General features: G+C 42.1%; 1 protein-coding gene across 1 annotated transcript in view; it reads left to right on the top strand.

Moving 5' to 3' along the window:
• Window positions 1-17,535, top strand: part of Ggta1 (glycoprotein alpha-galactosyltransferase 1 (inactive)) — a 28,673-nt gene extending 11,138 nt beyond the window's left edge. Inside the window, exons 3-7 of the mRNA XM_042678674.1 lie at window positions 2,163-2,198; window positions 4,648-4,710; window positions 5,391-5,465; window positions 10,906-11,043; window positions 15,033-17,535. Of these exons, the coding sequence (XP_042534608.1) occupies window positions 2,163-2,198; window positions 4,648-4,710; window positions 5,391-5,465; window positions 10,906-11,043; window positions 15,033-15,726 (1,006 nt within the window). The 3' untranslated portion in view covers window positions 15,727-17,535. The remainder of the gene's footprint in view (window positions 1-2,162; window positions 2,199-4,647; window positions 4,711-5,390; window positions 5,466-10,905; window positions 11,044-15,032) is intronic.
• Window positions 17,536-18,043: the final 508 nt, after the last annotated feature.

Here is an 18,043-nt window from a genome sequence, read left to right as displayed (position 1 = left end):
AGTGATGGCAGATGATAGCTGATAGAAGCTATTGATTACTGAGTGCCAGGACCCAGGCCACACAGAAGTTTCCTGCTCTCATAATCGAACTGCAAAGTGTAGGTAGGTGCTACTCCCAAGTTTTTAGATGAGGAACACTGAGTCTCAAAAATGTTAAATGCAAGGTTTAGGAAATTTTAGGTTTCTGGGTCTACCCCCACATCCTTTATATTACTTCCTATTATTAATTATGTATACTTATTTATTTAGTATATTAGTTATTTATTGATCCATCTAGATTGTAATAATGCCCTGGATGGGGGAGTTCAGCCTGGCTGACACAGCCTTCCCAGCACTCAGCACAGAAAAGGAGGTCCACAAGGAAGGAGGGCTCCTTCTCTTTCTCCTCCTCCTCTTCCTCGTCCTCCTCCTGTTCTTATTCTGTCCCCTACGCCTCCTGCTTCTGTCTCCTACTCCTCTTGTTCTCTGCCCCATGCTCCTCCTCCTTCTGTCCTCTACCCCTTTGTTCTTTATCTTCTGTCTTCTTCCCCCTTTGTCCCCTACTCCTCTCCCTTTTTTTTGTGGGGGGGGGTCCGGTTGTGGGGCCTGAACTCTGGGCCTGGGCGCTGTCCCTCAGCTCTTCAGCTCAAGGCTAGCGCTCTACCACTTGAGCCACAGCGCCACTTCTGGCTTTTTTCTTTTTGCTTATGTGGTGCTGAGGAATCAAACCCAGGGCCTCAGGCATGCAAGGCAAGCACTCTACCACTGAGCCACCTTCCCAGCCCACTCCTCCTCCTCTTGTAGGATTCGAACTCAGATTTTCACATACAATTTCTACTCCTCCCTTGGGAAGAACCACTTCATGCCCATGTGCCGCACTTTCCACATCTATAGACTGAGGTGATAAACAGAAACCACTTCTCTGATGAGAGGATTTCTTAAGCTGTAAGCTGCCTAGGACAGTATCTAGCTGAGTACTTCCTGTTATGAATATCATCAGTCAGAGTCGCTAAGCTGATTTAGGAACTAGGAACTTTAGAGCTTTAGGTGAGGCTTAGAACTTGTTCTCAAGTGTGATACCAACTGTTGTTACACTTTTCCCCAAATGCCTCTCCGGTCAGTGTCCTCATGCTCTGCGGCTGGACCACTGGACCACTACCTCTACCTCCTAGTGGTTCTCCACACCTACTTTGTGCTCCCTGCACTCTGTTTTCCAGTGTTGTTGTTGTTTTTTCGGATGCACACAAGACCCTGTCTCACCCCGGCTGAAACTCAAGGGCAAATCTCCAGTAGGTCCCAGAAAGCTCTAGTCTTTAGCTACTTCTCTCTAATTTCATTGTAGGTGCCTCCTTTCCCACCCCAGGGCCTTTGCATATTGTTTTCTCTGCCTGGGACATTCCTCTTCACTCTTTCCTTCATCTTGGTGAACCCTTAATTATCCTTCAGATTCCAGCTAAAATATCAACTCTTCTGGAAATTCTAGAGATGTTTTCATGCCTGCTAATATCTTTTCTTTCTCATACTTGGAATATGAAGTCACATAGCTGGGTGATTACCTGAATACGCTCTGCTTGCCTTATCCTATGTCCCACAAGGATGAGGACTATCTGTCCTGGCCAGCGGTATATCCCAGCAGTTGGTGTATAGCACTTTCCTATCAAATATTTATAGAATAACTGAATAGAGATGATACTCCAAAGGAGTCATCATCCTGGTCCAGCCTTGTAGGTGCTTCAAGACAGTCTCCCTGCCTTAGTTGGTCAAGATGTCTTTGGGTACCACTTTACAGAAGGCTTTTAGCAACATAGAGCTTTTGGCTCTTCATTTGATGCTGTCTTTTCTAGAGGGAGATAAACTCAATAGGGAAGCCTGGGCCTTGGTGTTTCCCCCTCCAGAGCCTCCTCTTTTATCAGGTACCTGTGAATAGGTAGCAGAAGAGGGCCTGACTTCCAGCCAGCAGTCTTAAACAAACAAAAGGTGTGAAATTCTCCAGATACTCCCTTCCTCTGGAGAGCCTGAAGTAACCCCAACTAGAAATTCCCAGACACCTTTATCCTTGATTACCTGCTTGCAGCAGGTAAAACCTAGTTCTCAGCCCAATCGGGGCTCAGTAAGGCTGTTGGCAGAAGAGCCTTTCTCAGAATAAAAGTAACATGATGCTTTTATTTCTTGTTTGTTTTTAGCCCAGAAGGCTCCTTCTTGTGGATATATCACTCAAAGTAAGTGTCTTGAATTCTAGGTATCTATTGGCTATCTCCCACATCTATTCTTGCAAACACCCCAATCCTGCTGATCCTTCACACTCCAGCCAGTGATGGTACTCAGGCTGAAGTGGGAGCGAACAGCATGCACCTGTGGAGTTGGCTATTGGGGATCAGAACTGTATTTCTCCAGCCCCAGTTTATAGAAGCATGACTTACATTTTGATGTTGGTTCTATCAAGGGTTCCTTTATGTGGTGTCATTTTGGAAATATTGCTGTCTAAGTGATAAAAAAAACAATCTGGGAAGATATTTTCCATTATTCTGCCCTGAATATGTTGCCTAAAGAACTATACAAAAGTTGCTCTGAGAATATGAATCAGGGAAAAAAAAATCCTGAGTCTCATGACAGACTACTACCATGTGTCATTGTTTAAAACAATTTTTTTAAAGTAAAACAATCAGAGCTATATAAACTTTTATTTTCCTACCTTTGGCTTGGTTCCAGGAAGCTCAGCACAAAGTATTGTTCTTAACTGCTTGTATTTGCCTTAGTGTGATTTCTAATATAATTTATCTCTTCCTATTACATCCTGATTCTTATACTCATATGGCGTGGAGCCGTGGGAACTTGCTTAAACCTACTCAGACAATATTCTGCTGTAAAATGAAAAGGAAAGTAAACCTTATTTGGGATGACCAAGATCGTAAGAAAATTCATACTTGGGCAGCCAAGTCACTGTTTTAGGGGTGTTTACTCTTGTGTTGTTTCTCTGGTTAGTATAACTATACCTCTATCAAAAGTCATTTTAAATTCTTCCTGAAAGTAAATGAACTTTAAAACAGATTTCTTAGCCAGATGTAATGACACATGCCTGTAATCTCAGCTAGCAGGTGAAGTGGCAGTATTGCTTGAGTTGATGAGTATGAAACTGGCTTGAACAGCATAGCAAGACTCTAAAAATAAAAAAAGGGGCCGGGTGCTGATGGCTCACGCCTGTAATCCTAGCTCCTCAGCAGGCTGAGTTCTGAGGATCAAGGTTCAAAGCCAACCTGGGCAGAAAAGTCCATGAGACTCTTACCTCCAATTAACCACCGGAAAACCAGAAGTGGTGCTGTAGCTCAAGAGGTAGAGCACTAGCCTTGAGCTGAAGGACAGTGCCCAGGCCCAGAGTTCAAGCCCCACAACCGACAAAATAAATAAATAAATAATAATAATAAAAGGTTGAGCTGGGAAGGTGGCTCAGTGGTAGAGTACTTGCCCTACCATGCATGAAGCCCTGGGTTTGATTCCTTAGTACCACATAAACAAGAAAAAGCTGGAAGTGGCACTGTGACTCAAGTGGTAGAGTGCTAGTCTTGAGCAAAAAGCAGCTCAGGGACAGTGCCTAGGCCCTGATTTCAGGAATGGCAAATAAAATAAATTAATTAATTAAAATTAAAAAAAAATTCTTGCTGGATAGTGGTGGCTAGTGCCTATAATCCTAGCTACTCAGCAGTGAGATTCTTATCTCCAATGAGCCACCAGAATGCTGGAAGCAGAGGTGTGGCTCTAGAGGTAAAGTACCACCCTTGTGTGAAAATGCCAAATAAGAGAGTGAGCCCCTTAGTTCAAGCCCTAGTATTGGCGCGCATACATGTACACGCACATACACACACGAGTTTCTTAATATTAAGCCTTCTCAGAGTTACCTTGCCACCTTATCTATACCAACTGAAGAACATGGTATGGCTGACTTCCCCTTTCTCTTCTCCTCCAGAAGCTCCCCACAGTGTCACAGTGAGAGAGTGTGGCAGCTCTCTTAAGTGAATGGCTAAGGTGGCTTCTAATGACAGGTTCCTAAAGGTCTTGCTCAGCAACCCTCAGATTTTCCAAGCTGTCACTGGTGACCTTTGGGCCAGTGGAATATTCCTAAGCTGACCTTTGTAGCAACTTGGATGCTCATAATTTTGAAGAAGAGATGGTTCTTAGAAATGTACTTATTTTTACTAAGATGTCAGCTTGTTACGGTAATTTTCAGTTTATCAGGCTTTTATATTACGCTTTCTTATTCAATCTTCAAAATTATCTTCATGGTAGGTTATCATTACCATCATCATCATCACCAAACTACTACCTTTCAGAGGACAAAGTTGAAATCCAGGAAGGAAAATGGCCTGTTTTAGTCACACAGTTAGCAAGTAGCAGATCAGGAGCTCAGGCTTTTGTATTGCTGCTGACTCGCCAGTCACTCCCTTTTTCTCTCCTTGCCCTGCTGGGGCTGCTTAGGGGAGAGGGAAAGCTTCTGGTCTGTGCTTTTCATTCATCTAGAGGGTTTTAAATTCTGTTATGAATTGGCTGCTTCAAGTTAGCTATTTAAAAGTAGTCATCTCTGCTATTTAAAAAAAGCTTTGAACACCCCTCCCCATTCCAGTGTGGTGAATGCTTCATTTTCTGACAATGTTTATATTCTTTTTCATTTTTTAGAAACCCAGAAGTTGATGCCAGCAGCGTTCAGGACTGGTGGTTTCCAAGCTGGTTTAACAATGGGTAAGGCAATAGCAGGCGGTGGCAGAGTGTGTTTGTCTATCCACCCAACACTTGAAGAAAATCCAATTCTTTTATGGTCTATGAATTTCATATTCGTGACCTTCTCCCTTCCTTATCTTCCTTGCTTACGGAAATTTTATAAGGAATCTATTGTACAGGTAGGATTAGGATGTTTTTTTCTTTGTCCAGTGAAGGGTGACATGAGGGCTGAAAATTTAAATTTCGGAAAAGACAACAGTAATGTCCTTAAGAGGACTGCTTTAACAAGTCCTCTCCAACCCCTGAGATAACCTGGGTCCTTAAATCACTAGCTGCTGATTGGATGAGTGATGCTAGAGGGGAACACAGTGCCTTTGCATCTGAAGTATGAATAATGCTTAGAGTTCCTGGTGGAACAAATTCCCCCCCCCCCCCCCCCCCGAGCTTTTATGTTCAAGGCTAGTGCTCTACCGCTGAAGCCACAGCTCTACCAACAGCTTTTTGATGGTTAATTGGAGGTAAGAGTCTCAAGGACTTTTCTGTCCATGCTCGCTTCGAACGGTGAGCCTAAGATCTAGGATTATGGGTATAAGCCACCAGCACCTGGCTAGGATATGTCTTGAGACAGTACCCCACTGTCCTATCATCCCAGATCTCCCTCCTTACACACCTTGTTTTCTCTTTGCGCTTACAATCCACAGTTATCAAGAAGGGGAAGAGGACATAAAACACGGTAGAGAAAAGGAGCTTCAGCTGCAAGACTGGTTTGATCCAAAGTAAGAAGAGAATGCTTGTTCTCCGTGTGCAGTGAGTCCTTAGCTTGCAGGAGGTTGGGCACTGCAGGTGCCCTGAGTGCCACTGAACACACTCCTTACTGGGAGAAAGTCTTCACTTGTATTAGACCTTAAGCAATGGCTTTGACAAGAAACTGAGATCTGATAATAATGCCATAATTTTTTTTGGGGGGGGGGGGGTGTAGGTTGGGTTAGATGTACTGGGACTTGAATGTAGAAACTCACCCTCTTTTTTTTTTTTTTTTTTGGTCGGTCATGGGGCTTGAACTCAGGACATGTGTGCTGCCCCTGAGCAATTTTACTCAAGGCTAACATACTACCCCTTTGAGCCACTGTACCACTTCTAGCTTTTTCTGAGTAGCTTATTGGAGATAAAAGTCTTAAGGACTTTCCTGTCAGAACTGACTTTGAACCACAGTCATCAGATCTCAGCATCCCAAATAGCTAGGATTATAGGCGTGAGCCACCAACACCTGGAGAGACTCACACTCTTGCTTGCAATTTTTGCTCAAAGCAGGCACTCTATCAACATTTGAGCCAAGCCTCCACTTTTAGAGGTGTGTGTGTGTGTGTACACGTGCCAGTCCTGAACTCAGGGCCTGAGTGCTGTTCCTAAGCATTTTTTGCTCAAGGCTAGTACTCTATTACTTGAGCCACAGCTCCCACTTTTGGCTTTTTTGGTGGTCTCATGGACTTTCTTGCTCAGGCTGACTTTGAACCTTGATCCTCAGATCTTAGCCTCCTAAGTAGCTAAGATTACAGGGGTAAGCCATAGATGTCTGGCCACTTCTAGCTTTCTTCTCTTCTCTTCTCCTCTCTTTTCTTTTCTTTCTTTTTTTGCCAGTACTGGGGCTTGAACTCAGGTCCTGGGTACTGTTCCTGAGCTGCTTTTTACTCAAGGCTAGTGCTCTGCCACTTGAGCCACAGCACTGCTTCCGGCTTTTTCTGTTTATGTGGTACTGAGGAATGGAACCCAGGGCTTCATGAATGCTAGGCAAGCACTCTACCAGTAGGCCACATTCCCAACCCCACTTCTAGCTTTTTACCAGTCAGTTGGAGAAAAAGCCTCCCAGGCTTTTCTTCTCAAGACAGGATTCTTAGTTTTCACACTCCTGAGTGGCTTGGATTCAGTTAAGATAAGATTCTGACAGTAACTTGATAATAACCTGAGTAGTCATTAGCTTTGTAGGTGAATTACAAAATAATGGGGCTGGAATGGGCCTTACTGGCCATAGGTGTTATAGAAAGCCATAGGATCTTGAGTTGTGGGAAGAAAGTGCTAAGATTTCATTAAAATCATCCATGAAATAGAAATGATGAGAAAAAAAATCTCATGAGGTCATGAATTTGCTCATCAAACATGCATATGGCAAATCTTTTTCAGTTATGATGTACCCAGGCTAACTTTGAACTATGATCCTTAGATTTCAGCCTCCTGAGTAGCTAAGAGTACAAGCATGAGCCACTGGCACCCAAGCCAAGAAGGGCCTGTGTTTCTGTGGGAGGGCCAGAGCTGAATTCATAGGGGGAGACGGGAGAGAGAGACCATGGCCAACTTCTTTCACCCTTTTCTTTCCTACAAATGGCTTAGCTTTACCTCCAAATACAAGGCAAGAAGATATTTAAAGAGTCTTGATTTGATCCAATACAAAATTAAAACCTTCTCAAGGAAGTCTTATTTCTTGCCTACACCAATCATTGTATGCAAGAATGAATGGGTAAATCAACATATTATACATAATATCAGTTTATCCTTTTCTGTAAACTACCTCAGACTTATTTTGTGCACATATTTCTACATTAAGATCTCTTTGCTTCTTTGACTCTACAGCCTCATTTCTCTCCCCTCCATTCCCCCTTCTCAACATCCTTGGTAAAGGGGTTTCTGTCTTCCTGGCCATCAAAAATTTCAACAGGGTTAAGAAGATGGCCTGTCATCTCTTTTTCCTATGCCAGTTTCCATTCTGTTCCCATTCACTCCCATGACATTAGATACCACCTAGAGTGGATGACTCATATTTGTGCCTTTACTCCACATATTTCCCTAGGAACCCTGACTTGTGTCTACCTGCCCGCCCGCCCGCCTGCCTGCCTGCCTGCCATCCCTGAATATCTCACATGTCCCAGATGGATTCCTCAATTGTACCCCACCCTTGTTCTCATTTCCCACGTCAGGAAATAGCTCGAGCTAGAGTCTGGGAGACCTTTTCTTTTGTCTAAACCACAGTCAATACTTGCTCCCAAAACGTTCTCACATCCTTCCTTTCTCCACAGCCACAGTCCTAGTTTGTGCTGCCACCAGCTCTTTGCTGGCTCATTTAATCTAGCACATTGTATCTTAATGAATGATGAACGTTGTATATTTCTTAACCTATTGAGTGATTCATAGAGTTTTTAAGACTTCCTCTAACCAATTGTTGAGTATCACAATGTACCCATGAATAAAATAGAAAAGTTAACAACAGCCTAAAGGCATGTGTACTTTAGTTACAGAGACTCTTATTTTTCAGGAAGCCTTTGGCCTGTACTGGCCAAGCTGAGGTCACACAGTTGAGTGTTCTGTTAGGAAGGAATGCTTTTGAACAGTTCTTTCCTGGTACTTGTTCCCCTTTTCAGAGCCCCATCTTGGTGATCTTGGATATCAGACAGTTAACATTGTCATAGATGAGCATCTTCACATATGTGGGCTGCCCTGGATAATTTCTGTTTTGACTTTAAATGACTAAACTCTTTGATGCAGAAGTTCATCCAGGAAGTTGGTTTCAGCCTTTTATTCCCCTCCCCCTGTCCCCTCTTCACTGCTTGCTTTTCTAGGCTATTGTCTGGCTTCTTAGTCAGGGTTGTTCCTATGTTGGAATTGTCAGAGGAATTGAATAATTAACTTCTGGGAGAGAGAACATTTTGATTTTTAGTTAAACATAAGGTTTAAAAAATATATTGCTATTTTCTCTTCCTACTTGGAAGAGTCCGACTTATCCAAGTAACTGATGTGGACACATCTAGGAGATATGGCCTGATTTGTCCTACAGCTAAGGGGTTTATGGCAGATTGGTCACACACTGGGTCCCATTTCTGTCAGCCTAATGCTTAGTCCCAGTTTGGCTCTTCATAGAAATTAAATGGCCCAAAGCTCCCTCCTCTTCCTTTCCTAGCCTCACTTTGTAGAATGGGGTGGTGACATAGCTCCATAGGTGAGGCATGGAGATTGAGTGAGGAGCTGAAAGCTATGTACTGAGCTTGAGATGCATATTGAGTTAAGTATGCCTGCCCTCCTTTTCTTTCTTAAGATTCCTTCATTCATTCATTCATTTTGGTTTTATGCTGGTCTCTGGGCTGGAACTCAGGGCCTGGGCACTGTCCCTGAACTACTTTGCTCAAGGCTAGAACTCTACTACTTGATTCATAGCTCTACTTCTGGCTTTTTTGGTAGTTAATTAGAGATCAGGGTCTCATAGACATTTCTTGCCCAGGCTGGCCTTGAACCGTGATCCTCAGATCTTAGTCTCCTGAGTTGCTAGGATTATAGGTGTGAGCCATCAGCTCCCAACTTCCTTTTCTTTCTTTCTCTCTTTCTTTCTTTTTCTTTTTCTTTCTTTCTTTCTTTCTTCCTTCCTTCTTTCCTTCCTTCCTTCCTTCCTTCCTTCCTTCCTTCCTTCCTTCCTTCCTTCCTTCCTTCCTTTCTTCCTTTCTTTCTTTCTTTCTTTCTTTCTTTCTTTCTTTCTTTCTTTCTTTCTTTCTTTCTTTCTTTCGGTCTTTCTGTTTTTCATATTTTCCTTCTCTTTTTCTTTCTCTCTAAATAAATAAATAAATAAATTTTAATCTGCTTACCAAATGTGTGGCTCATACAGAACAAGTAAGACTTAGCTAATGGGCTGTTTTGGAACTACTGAAAGATCCTTGACAGGCTGAAACTAGCACTACAATAAAACAGCTAGCAATACATGAGAATTTAAGTTAAAAACATTGGTCAGAGAAGAATATGCCATATGTGCTTACTTATTCCTATGTTGTGGCTTGAAATCCTGTCATTTCAACTAAGCTGGGTTGTTACAGGGCTAGAAGCACCGTTGGGGCAGTTTTGATGCTCCCATCTGGCTGAGCTCAGGTTGGATGCTGTGGGAGAGAATAAGGCTAAGGGCTCACACCTCAGGCTGCTGCAAACTATGCAGTGTTCCCACCGGTCTCCCAGGCAGTCTCAGCAGGGCTGTATGAGCACAGCCAGCTGGGACCAGACATTGCCTAGTCACTTGCCTGACTTACTGGGGTTAAGCCATGATGCTACCCCAGAAAAGCACTAGCAAAAGCCAGGTAGAGGCCAGGCCCAGACTGCAGGATAACTCTCAGTGACCGTGCACTGGTTTTTGCCTCCCAAGAGGGAAGTACAAGTTCTTCTTGAGCACATAGGGTACAGGGTGAGTTGCTACCAGCTTATTCCCTCTCAAGCTCCTTCTCTGCTGGGTCCTGATACTGTTCCATCCTTTCTGTATTTCCCCATCACAGTCCGTGCTCATAGGTGCTCCTAGGTAGCTTCCTGTGTTTGTGTTAGCCTGGGAGCATCCCTTTCAAGTTTTCTGTCTACAGAAACCATATTTCTTTACTTCCTTCTCACTTTGTGTCCACAACAAAAACATGGTCTAAGGAGAGGGGTCTTTGCTGGGACACTGTGTTCCAGCTTTGTCCTCCTTGCGCTTATATTGAGTCCTATCAATTCTGGCTTCCTTACCATTTATTGTAACACCAGGATTTCCATTAATATGGAGCCCCTTTGGCCAACAATCAGGTTCTTACCCAGAAAATCTCTTTCAGGATCAAAGCAAATTATCCCTTTTCTCTTTCAACTCTGTTGTCTTTCTCTCATCTCTCTACACCAAGATTTAGAATCTTCTCAGGCCCAGATGACATCCACAGAGCTAAATAACAACCAAGAGATGCCATGGATGGCTTACAGACTAGGGAAAAAGGGAAAGATATTCAGAAGGAAGAGGAGAACAAATACAGTAGGAGAAGAAAGAAGAGCGTATGAAGTATGAGTCCCATATGTGCCAGGCACCAGTGGCTCAAGCCTGTGGCTCATGACTATAATCCTAGCTATATAGGAGGTTAAAATCGGAGGACAGCAGTTTGAAGTCAGCCTAGGCAGAAAAATCGATGAGACTCTTATCTTCAGTTAACCATGAAAAGCCAGAAGTAGAGCTGTGGCTGAAGTGGTAGAGTGCTAGTCTTGAGCACAAAAGCTCAGAGATACCACTCAGGCCCAGAGTTCAAGCCTCAGGACTGGCAAGGAAAAAAAAAAAAAGTCCTACATGACCCTCCGGAATAGGTTCAGAGGCACATGAGTTGGTCCATTTTTTTTTCTTGCAGTCTTTGCCCTGCCTTAGCAGAGCTGCTTCTGACTCACAGGGCTGTATGTTTTCATCACCAGGAAACGCCCAGAGGTTGTGACGGTGACCCACTGGAATGCACCCGTTGTGTGGGAAGGGACTTACAATAGAGATATCCTAGAAAAGTACTATGCCAAACAAGAAATCACTGTGGGGTTGACAGTCTTTGCTGTTGGAAGGTAGGTGTCACTGGTAAAGTTGTCCTTTGTTTTTTCTTGTTCCATTGTCAGGAAAAGGACAGCTTCATAAAAGCTATCTATGATTTACCTGAATTCTAGATAAGAGAACCTTCAAGTAAGGCACTTTCAGTGTCTTTTCCGCAGAGACCTAAATGGCAACCAGTAGGTGAGTCCACATACCCCTACCTCAGAAGGTAGGTCTTGGGTTTCAGGCAAAAACATCTGCAACATGGGAGCAAGTGCTTAATTCACCTAATCAATTGATATAAAAGGGGACAGGCCAGCTATGTTGCAGTGCAGATAGATTCATTTGATCCTGGTTTTTCCAAAAATAACAGAACATCGTTCACTTATGAACAGGGGCATCAACTACCTACCCAATTGCAACTCTGCAGAAAAAACAACAACAAAACTTTGTAGATTGCACATACTTGTGAAACTGTGCTCTTAGCTCCCAGACAAAAGAGGACTGTTTATACTCTGGTTTCTCTTCTGACGGTATAAATCTTTCACCTTTTACAAAAGAGGACTGTTTGTAATGAGCAGCATTAAAGTGGATTTGGACCTTTAGGAGGTATGATGCTTCGTTTATTTTCAAACAATGCACTGAGCTGACTGCAGTGCTCTAATATCTAAATAGCGTTAAACCTCACATTGCCATATCAACACCCATTCCAGTATTGTCTCCCAAGTTCCAGAAAACACTAGATTTTTCTTAAAGTTCCAGAGTACAGAATAATGTTCTGGCCCTAAGCCATGTCAAAAATCTCTGTAGTACTCAGGTATATTCTATTCCTTTAAGGAACCAATGCTATAAACCCTGGGGTTTCTAGGTGTGGACAACAAAAGCACATTTTCTTCTTATTTTTTTTTTGCAAGCGAAGAAAGGAAATCCAAATAGCAAGGGAAAAAAATGCCAGTTGTTATTATCTTCAAAACATCATGATCGGCAGGTAGTGTGTTCCGTCCATATTCACTGGGCATGTGTTTTAAGTTTGAACGAATTGAATTTAGCCATCCAACTTCTTCCTCTTCTTATAGCATTCATGGCTTCACAAAGACAGTGTGTAGCTTATGTTCAGGTGTCCGTGGTTTATACCTATGATCCTAGCTACTGAGGAGCCAGTGATCTAAGGATTGAAGTTCAAAGCCAGGAAAGTCCTTGAGACCATTATCTCCAGTTAGCCAGGAAAAAAAAAAAAAAAGCCAGAAATGGAGGTATGGCTCAAGTGGTAGAGCACTAACCTTTAGTAAAAAGCTAGACAAAAGTGCCCAGGCCCAGAGTTAAAGCCCCAGTACTGATATACAAAATGATATTTGATATAGTATTGTTTGAATAAAGAGTCAAAATGTCACCAGATGCCTATTAAAATAATCAAAATTTAAAAGAAACACATCAAGAATGAAGAGATAAGAACCTTGGTATAGCCACTTTGAAAGAAAGTTCAATAGTTTCTTACAGAATTCAGCCAACTTTTATCATAACCTAGCAATCATACTCTTGACATTTATCCAAATGAGTTGAAAAGTTATGTCTACACAAAAACCCGCATACAGATATTTTTAGAAGTTTTATTCAAAATTGGCAAAACTTGGAAAGAACTGACTTGTCCTCTGACAGATAAATGGAAAAGAAATATGTGGAATATTCAGACAATAGGATATATTTGGTGCTAAAAAAAATGAGCTATCAAGCCATGAAAAGACAGGCATGTGTCTTTCATGCATACAAATAAGTGAAATAAACCAATCTGAAAAGCGTTTATAACTATGACATTATTGAAAAGGCAAAACTACAGGAACAGCATATAGGAATTTTGGGTAGTAAAACTAGTCTGATACCGTTATAATGGTAGATACATGTCATTTTCCATTTTCCCAAAATTGCAGAATGCTAATACAAACTCTGAACTTTGGAAATAGTAGTGTACTAGTTTGTTGACTAGTAAACTTATCATTCTGTTTTAGGCATATGGCAGGAGGCAGTGCATAAATATAGGCAGGAGGCACATGGGAATTCTCAATACTTTCAGCTCAATACTTTTTCTCAATAATTTCGGTTTTGCTATGAACCTCAAACTGTTTTTTAACCATCTTTAAAAACTGTTTAGGGATTGGCAGTGTGGCTGAGTTGATAGAGCTCTAGCCAGTGGGTGAAAGCATCAGGTACTAAGTTTGAATCCTGGTCTCAGACTTAAAAAGAAAAGTTTAGTAAGGATTTATTTGAGTATTTCAGGATAAAGTAGGGAGAAATATAAAAAAACAGAGAAAAACATGTCCCTTTCCTCAGACAGGAAATAGAAATTTGGAACTAAAAATGGTGGGTCCTGTCTGTAGCCTTTATGCTTACTGAGCTAAAAGAAAACATATGGTCCTGTCATCTAGCAACTCCTAATCCTTAGATAATGGTTCTGGGTAGTTAAAGTGGGTGAAGCCTACCCTCAAATTCTGGTAACTATCAGGACTTCCTTTGGGTAGAAAATCTTTTGTGTATGTGTGTATGTGCTGGTCCTGGGGATTAGACTCAGGACCTGGGTGCTATACCTGAGCTTCTTTTGCTCAAGGCCACAGCACTATAACTCAAGCCACAGTGCTATGTCTGGCTTATTCTGTACAGTTTATTGGAGATAAGAGTCTCTTGGACTTCCCTGCCTGTGCTGGCTTCAAAACTCAATCCTCAGATCTCAGCTGCCTAACTAGCTAGGATTACAGACATGAGCCAGTAGCAACTAGCTTTTTATTTTTATTTTTGCTTTATTTTTATATTTATTTATTTATTTGCCAATCCTGGGGCTTAAACTCAGGGCCTGGGCACTGTCCCTGAGCTCTTTTTTGCTCAAGGCTAGCACTCTACCAGTTGAGCCACAGTGCCACTTCCAGCTTTTTCTCTTGATGTGATACTGAGGAATCGAAACCAGGGCTTCATACACACTAGGTAAGCAGTGTACCACCAAGCCTCATCCTTGGCCCCTTTATTTTTATTTTTAAATACAAAAAAATAGTTTAAGTAAGGTGAAATCTTTGCTTTAGCATTTGGATGAATTTATAAGGGCTATCTCTGGTTAATGAATTAGTGTTTGGGGTGACCATAGGAGACTTGCAGGATGGCCATGCTATGTGGAAGGAGTTCCATGTCCAGGCCCCATTCTCTGCATCAAAGAGGAGGAAGAGATAATGCTGATGGTTGGGCTTAGCCAAAAATAGAGGTAGACAAGATAGGGAAGTGGTCTCAAGGCTCATGTCACCTTTACATCTGATCTGGCAGTAGAAATGCTGAGGTATAGTTTGGGTGTTTTTGTTTGTTTGTTTGTTTTTGTCAGTTGTGGGGCTTGAACTCTGGGCCTGGGCATTGTCCCTGAGCTCTTCAGCCCAAAGTGAGAGCTCTGCTGCTTGAGCCACAGTACCACTTCTAGTTTTCTGGCAGTTAATTGGAGATAAGAGTCTCATGAATTTTTCTGCCTGGGCTGGCTTTGAACCGTAATCCTCGAAATTATCATAAATATCACCTCTCTTACAATTAAAGCTGACATTTGGATCTGTAAGCCCTGAACATCCTAACAACTGAACCACAGAATTAGAAGGACTCAGACACCCAGCCATCTACAACATTAGAAACTCCATACTTCCAGATACAGGAATAGAGTCTGTACCACTAAGCTAATTGCAAGGCAGAACAGTTGAGAATACATGCTCTCTCAGGCTGGCTGGCTTCCAAGAGCAAGAGGACAGGGTTGTGCATGCCCAGTGGCTCTTCCAAAATTGGCAGCTAGATAAATCATTCCACTTCCCTAAGAGTTAAGTGACATGACTGGTATTGAGTAAGCAGGAGTGTTACACTCACAAATGTCTCTCCACAAAGAATACCCATCTGGGTTGGGGAGAAATGGTTCCCTTTTTAATTATAAAATTTAGATTATGAGATTATAGTAGCATGAGATAGCCTATAAGAATCCAAAGATAAAATGTTTTCCTTTTCTTCTTTGTTTCAGATACATTGAGCACTACTTGGAAGAGTTCATAATATCTGCTAATAGGTACTTCATGGTGGGCCACAAAGTCATCTTTTATATCATGGTGGATGATGTGTCCCAGATGCCTTTGATAAAGCTGGATCCTCTGCGTTCCCTCAAAGTGTTTGAGATTAAGCCTGAGAAGAGGTGGCAGGATATCAGCATGATGCGCATGAAGACCATTGGGGAACATATTTCAACCCACATCCAACATGAGGTTGACTTCCTCTTCTGTATGGATGTCGACCAGACCTTCCAAGACAGTTTTGGTGTGGAGACTTTGGGCCAGTTGGTGGCTCAGCTCCAGGCCTGGTGGTACAAGGAGGATCCTGATAAGTTTACCTATGAGAGGCGGGAGGAGTCTGCAGCATACATTCCATTTGGACAAGGGGATTTTTATTACCATGCAGCTATTTTTGGAGGAACACCCATTCAGGTTCTCAACCTCACCCAGGAGTGCTTTAAAGGAATCCTCCAGGACAAGAAAAATGACATAGAAGCTGAGTGGCATGATGAGAGCCACCTAAACAAATATTTCCTTCTCAATAAACCCACTAAAATCTTATCTCCAGAATACTGCTGGGATTATCATATAGGTCTGCCAACAGATATTAAAACTGTCAAGATAGCTTGGCAAACAAAAGAGTATAGTGTGGTCAGGAATAATGTCTGATTTTACATTGTGCTGATGGGTTTCTGAATTTGAGAGAGGATCATTCTGGCTAATTCCTCAGAAATTTTACTTTTATAATCACTAACAGAAACATCCACGTGGCAAAATCATGCTATTCTGCCTTATAACTCTGAGCCTCAGTGAATCAGATGTAAATTTCCCAGTGATTTCTTATCTATAATAGATTGGGGGAAATACTATCAGCTGAACCAAAAAGAATTTGCCACAGGCAAAGAAAAAGCCAGAACACTTTACTCATGTCAGGTAAACATATCAGAGAACAAAGTAGCAAGGAAAGTGTTTGACAGTGAGCTATGGCTGGCGTGGGGGGTGGGGGGTGGTAAGGAGAAGAGCATTAATTTCAGTGTCTTCCTGTTTTTGAGGGGTCTAAAGCAACATAAAGTTGCTCTGTGGCAAGAGAGCTTTTAGTAAGGATGCTATCTACATTGGCAATCCTCAAAGGCTTCAAAACTGATTGCTTCAAGTCATGAGTTGTCCATGTCCTTTGCTCATCAGAATATTGTGTGGCTTCTGTGCAAAAGATGGGTAGATTCCCAATGGAGAAATCCTGGCTGTGCATCTTGAGAGTCCCAGGGAATCTGAATGGACCAGTGGACGCCCAGCTTGACATGAAAACAAAGCCTCAACTTTGTGTTTTCCAGGAAATAGCAAACAGAAAGAGTGGGGAAAGAGGGGTTGAACACCCTGGAGCCTTGTCACTTAAGTGGCACAGGGCATGTGGGTGACCTCCAGCCTCTTCAACCCCATGACTGACAGAGCAGGGATCTGAATGGAAGGTACTTCTTGTTTTGCCTAAGTCATATTCAATCCACCAGACTAGTGTTCAGTCACTTGGTGAGGAGAAGTGGATGGTGTCAGAATACAGAGGCCTTCAAGAAGCTGGGCTTCATCAGAAGACAATGTGTTATCCGCTGATTCTGCTACCTGCTCGAAACCTCAGGGTTCTTTAGCCCATCATGCCTCAACATGGAGAGCTGGTATGAGGATAAAGTCCTGCCATCAAAAGATGTCCGTTTCTCCTACTCTCATCTGCACTACAGAAGTATAAGCAACCAGATCTATTGGACAAAATGGTTAATTGATTTTGTGACAAAAGCATGAAGAATAGCAATGGGAGGGCCCAGTTGTCATGACTGAGCAGTTGAGCATTCAATCACCTTCTCTAAGAGAAGCAGTGACATTCTATGTATTAAGATCAGCAAATCAACATACAGAAAGTTGGCAGGCAACATATACACCTGCATATATATTTATATTTTCCTTATATCCCAGTTTAGGTCATTTGTTTTCATCTTCACGCAGTGTATTTGAAGAGCCTTTGCACTGGCTTGATGACTAGAGCAAAAGGCTTGAGAAAAATGAAGCTTACATTTTTTTTCTACCATTTCACTTTGCCTCCTAACTCTTAAATCTTGCCAAATGAAGGAATGAGTGAATGAATGAAATCACATTTCCAATACCTCCCCCCCCCAAAAAAAACCCCTCCTGAATTAGTGGGCTTTGAAAAAGAAAATAGAGATCACATACCAGTTAAAGATCTTGTTTCTTCATTATACAGGTTGTGGTGGACCCTGTCTAGAGTAGGTTGTGATTAATGATTGAAGTCTTGAACCAAAGAAATTATCTACCGTGGAAGTTTAGAAAAAAAGGCTAAAGGAATTGTGAGGGAATTTCTTGATTTTTAAAATTCTTTAAATCATCAATGGAAAAAATTCAGAGCCTTGTTAATGATAATACTTAAACATTTTTTTTTAAATTTCTCCTTTTCAATAAATTATTTTCTCAATATATTCTGGTCTGGTCATGGATTATGCATTTCCTTCCAAAGATGTTCCGAACTGTCAGCTGTAGAATTTTAGGTTCTTAGACTCAGAAATCCTTCTTGCCTTTCCGAAAAATGTATGTCCTATTACAAAGACAGTACCACAAAGATCAGGCTTGAGGTTTGCTCCAAAACTTCTAAAACCTATGCTTCTATTGAGCTTTGCAACATGGGCTGAAATAATTATCAGCAGAGATCACTTGAAGCCCAGAGTGAGAGAACAGGGCAGAGGGAGATAGCAATGCCATAACCATATCTGGGAGTTATTAAGGGTAAGTTGAAAATGTGACTAGCAAGCACAGAATACTGACTTCAAATCCCAATACTACCAAATAACCTACCATCAGGCTCATGTAGTGATATGGTTGCTAGGCAGGTGCTGTACTGATTGAGCTGTACTCCCAGCCCTTATGCTCTTACTTTTGAAACAAGTGCTTGCTTTTTGTCCAGACCAGCCTGGACCCCAATCTCCTA

This window comes from Dipodomys spectabilis, unplaced genomic scaffold, assembly GCF_019054845.1.
Source record: "Dipodomys spectabilis isolate Male_0828 unplaced genomic scaffold, ASM1905484v1 ptg000046l, whole genome shotgun sequence".
NCBI classification, from domain to species: domain Eukaryota; kingdom Metazoa; phylum Chordata; class Mammalia; order Rodentia; family Heteromyidae; genus Dipodomys; species Dipodomys spectabilis.
Note: the sequence above shows the minus strand (reverse complement) of the source record. Positions and strands in the feature narration are given on the sequence as shown.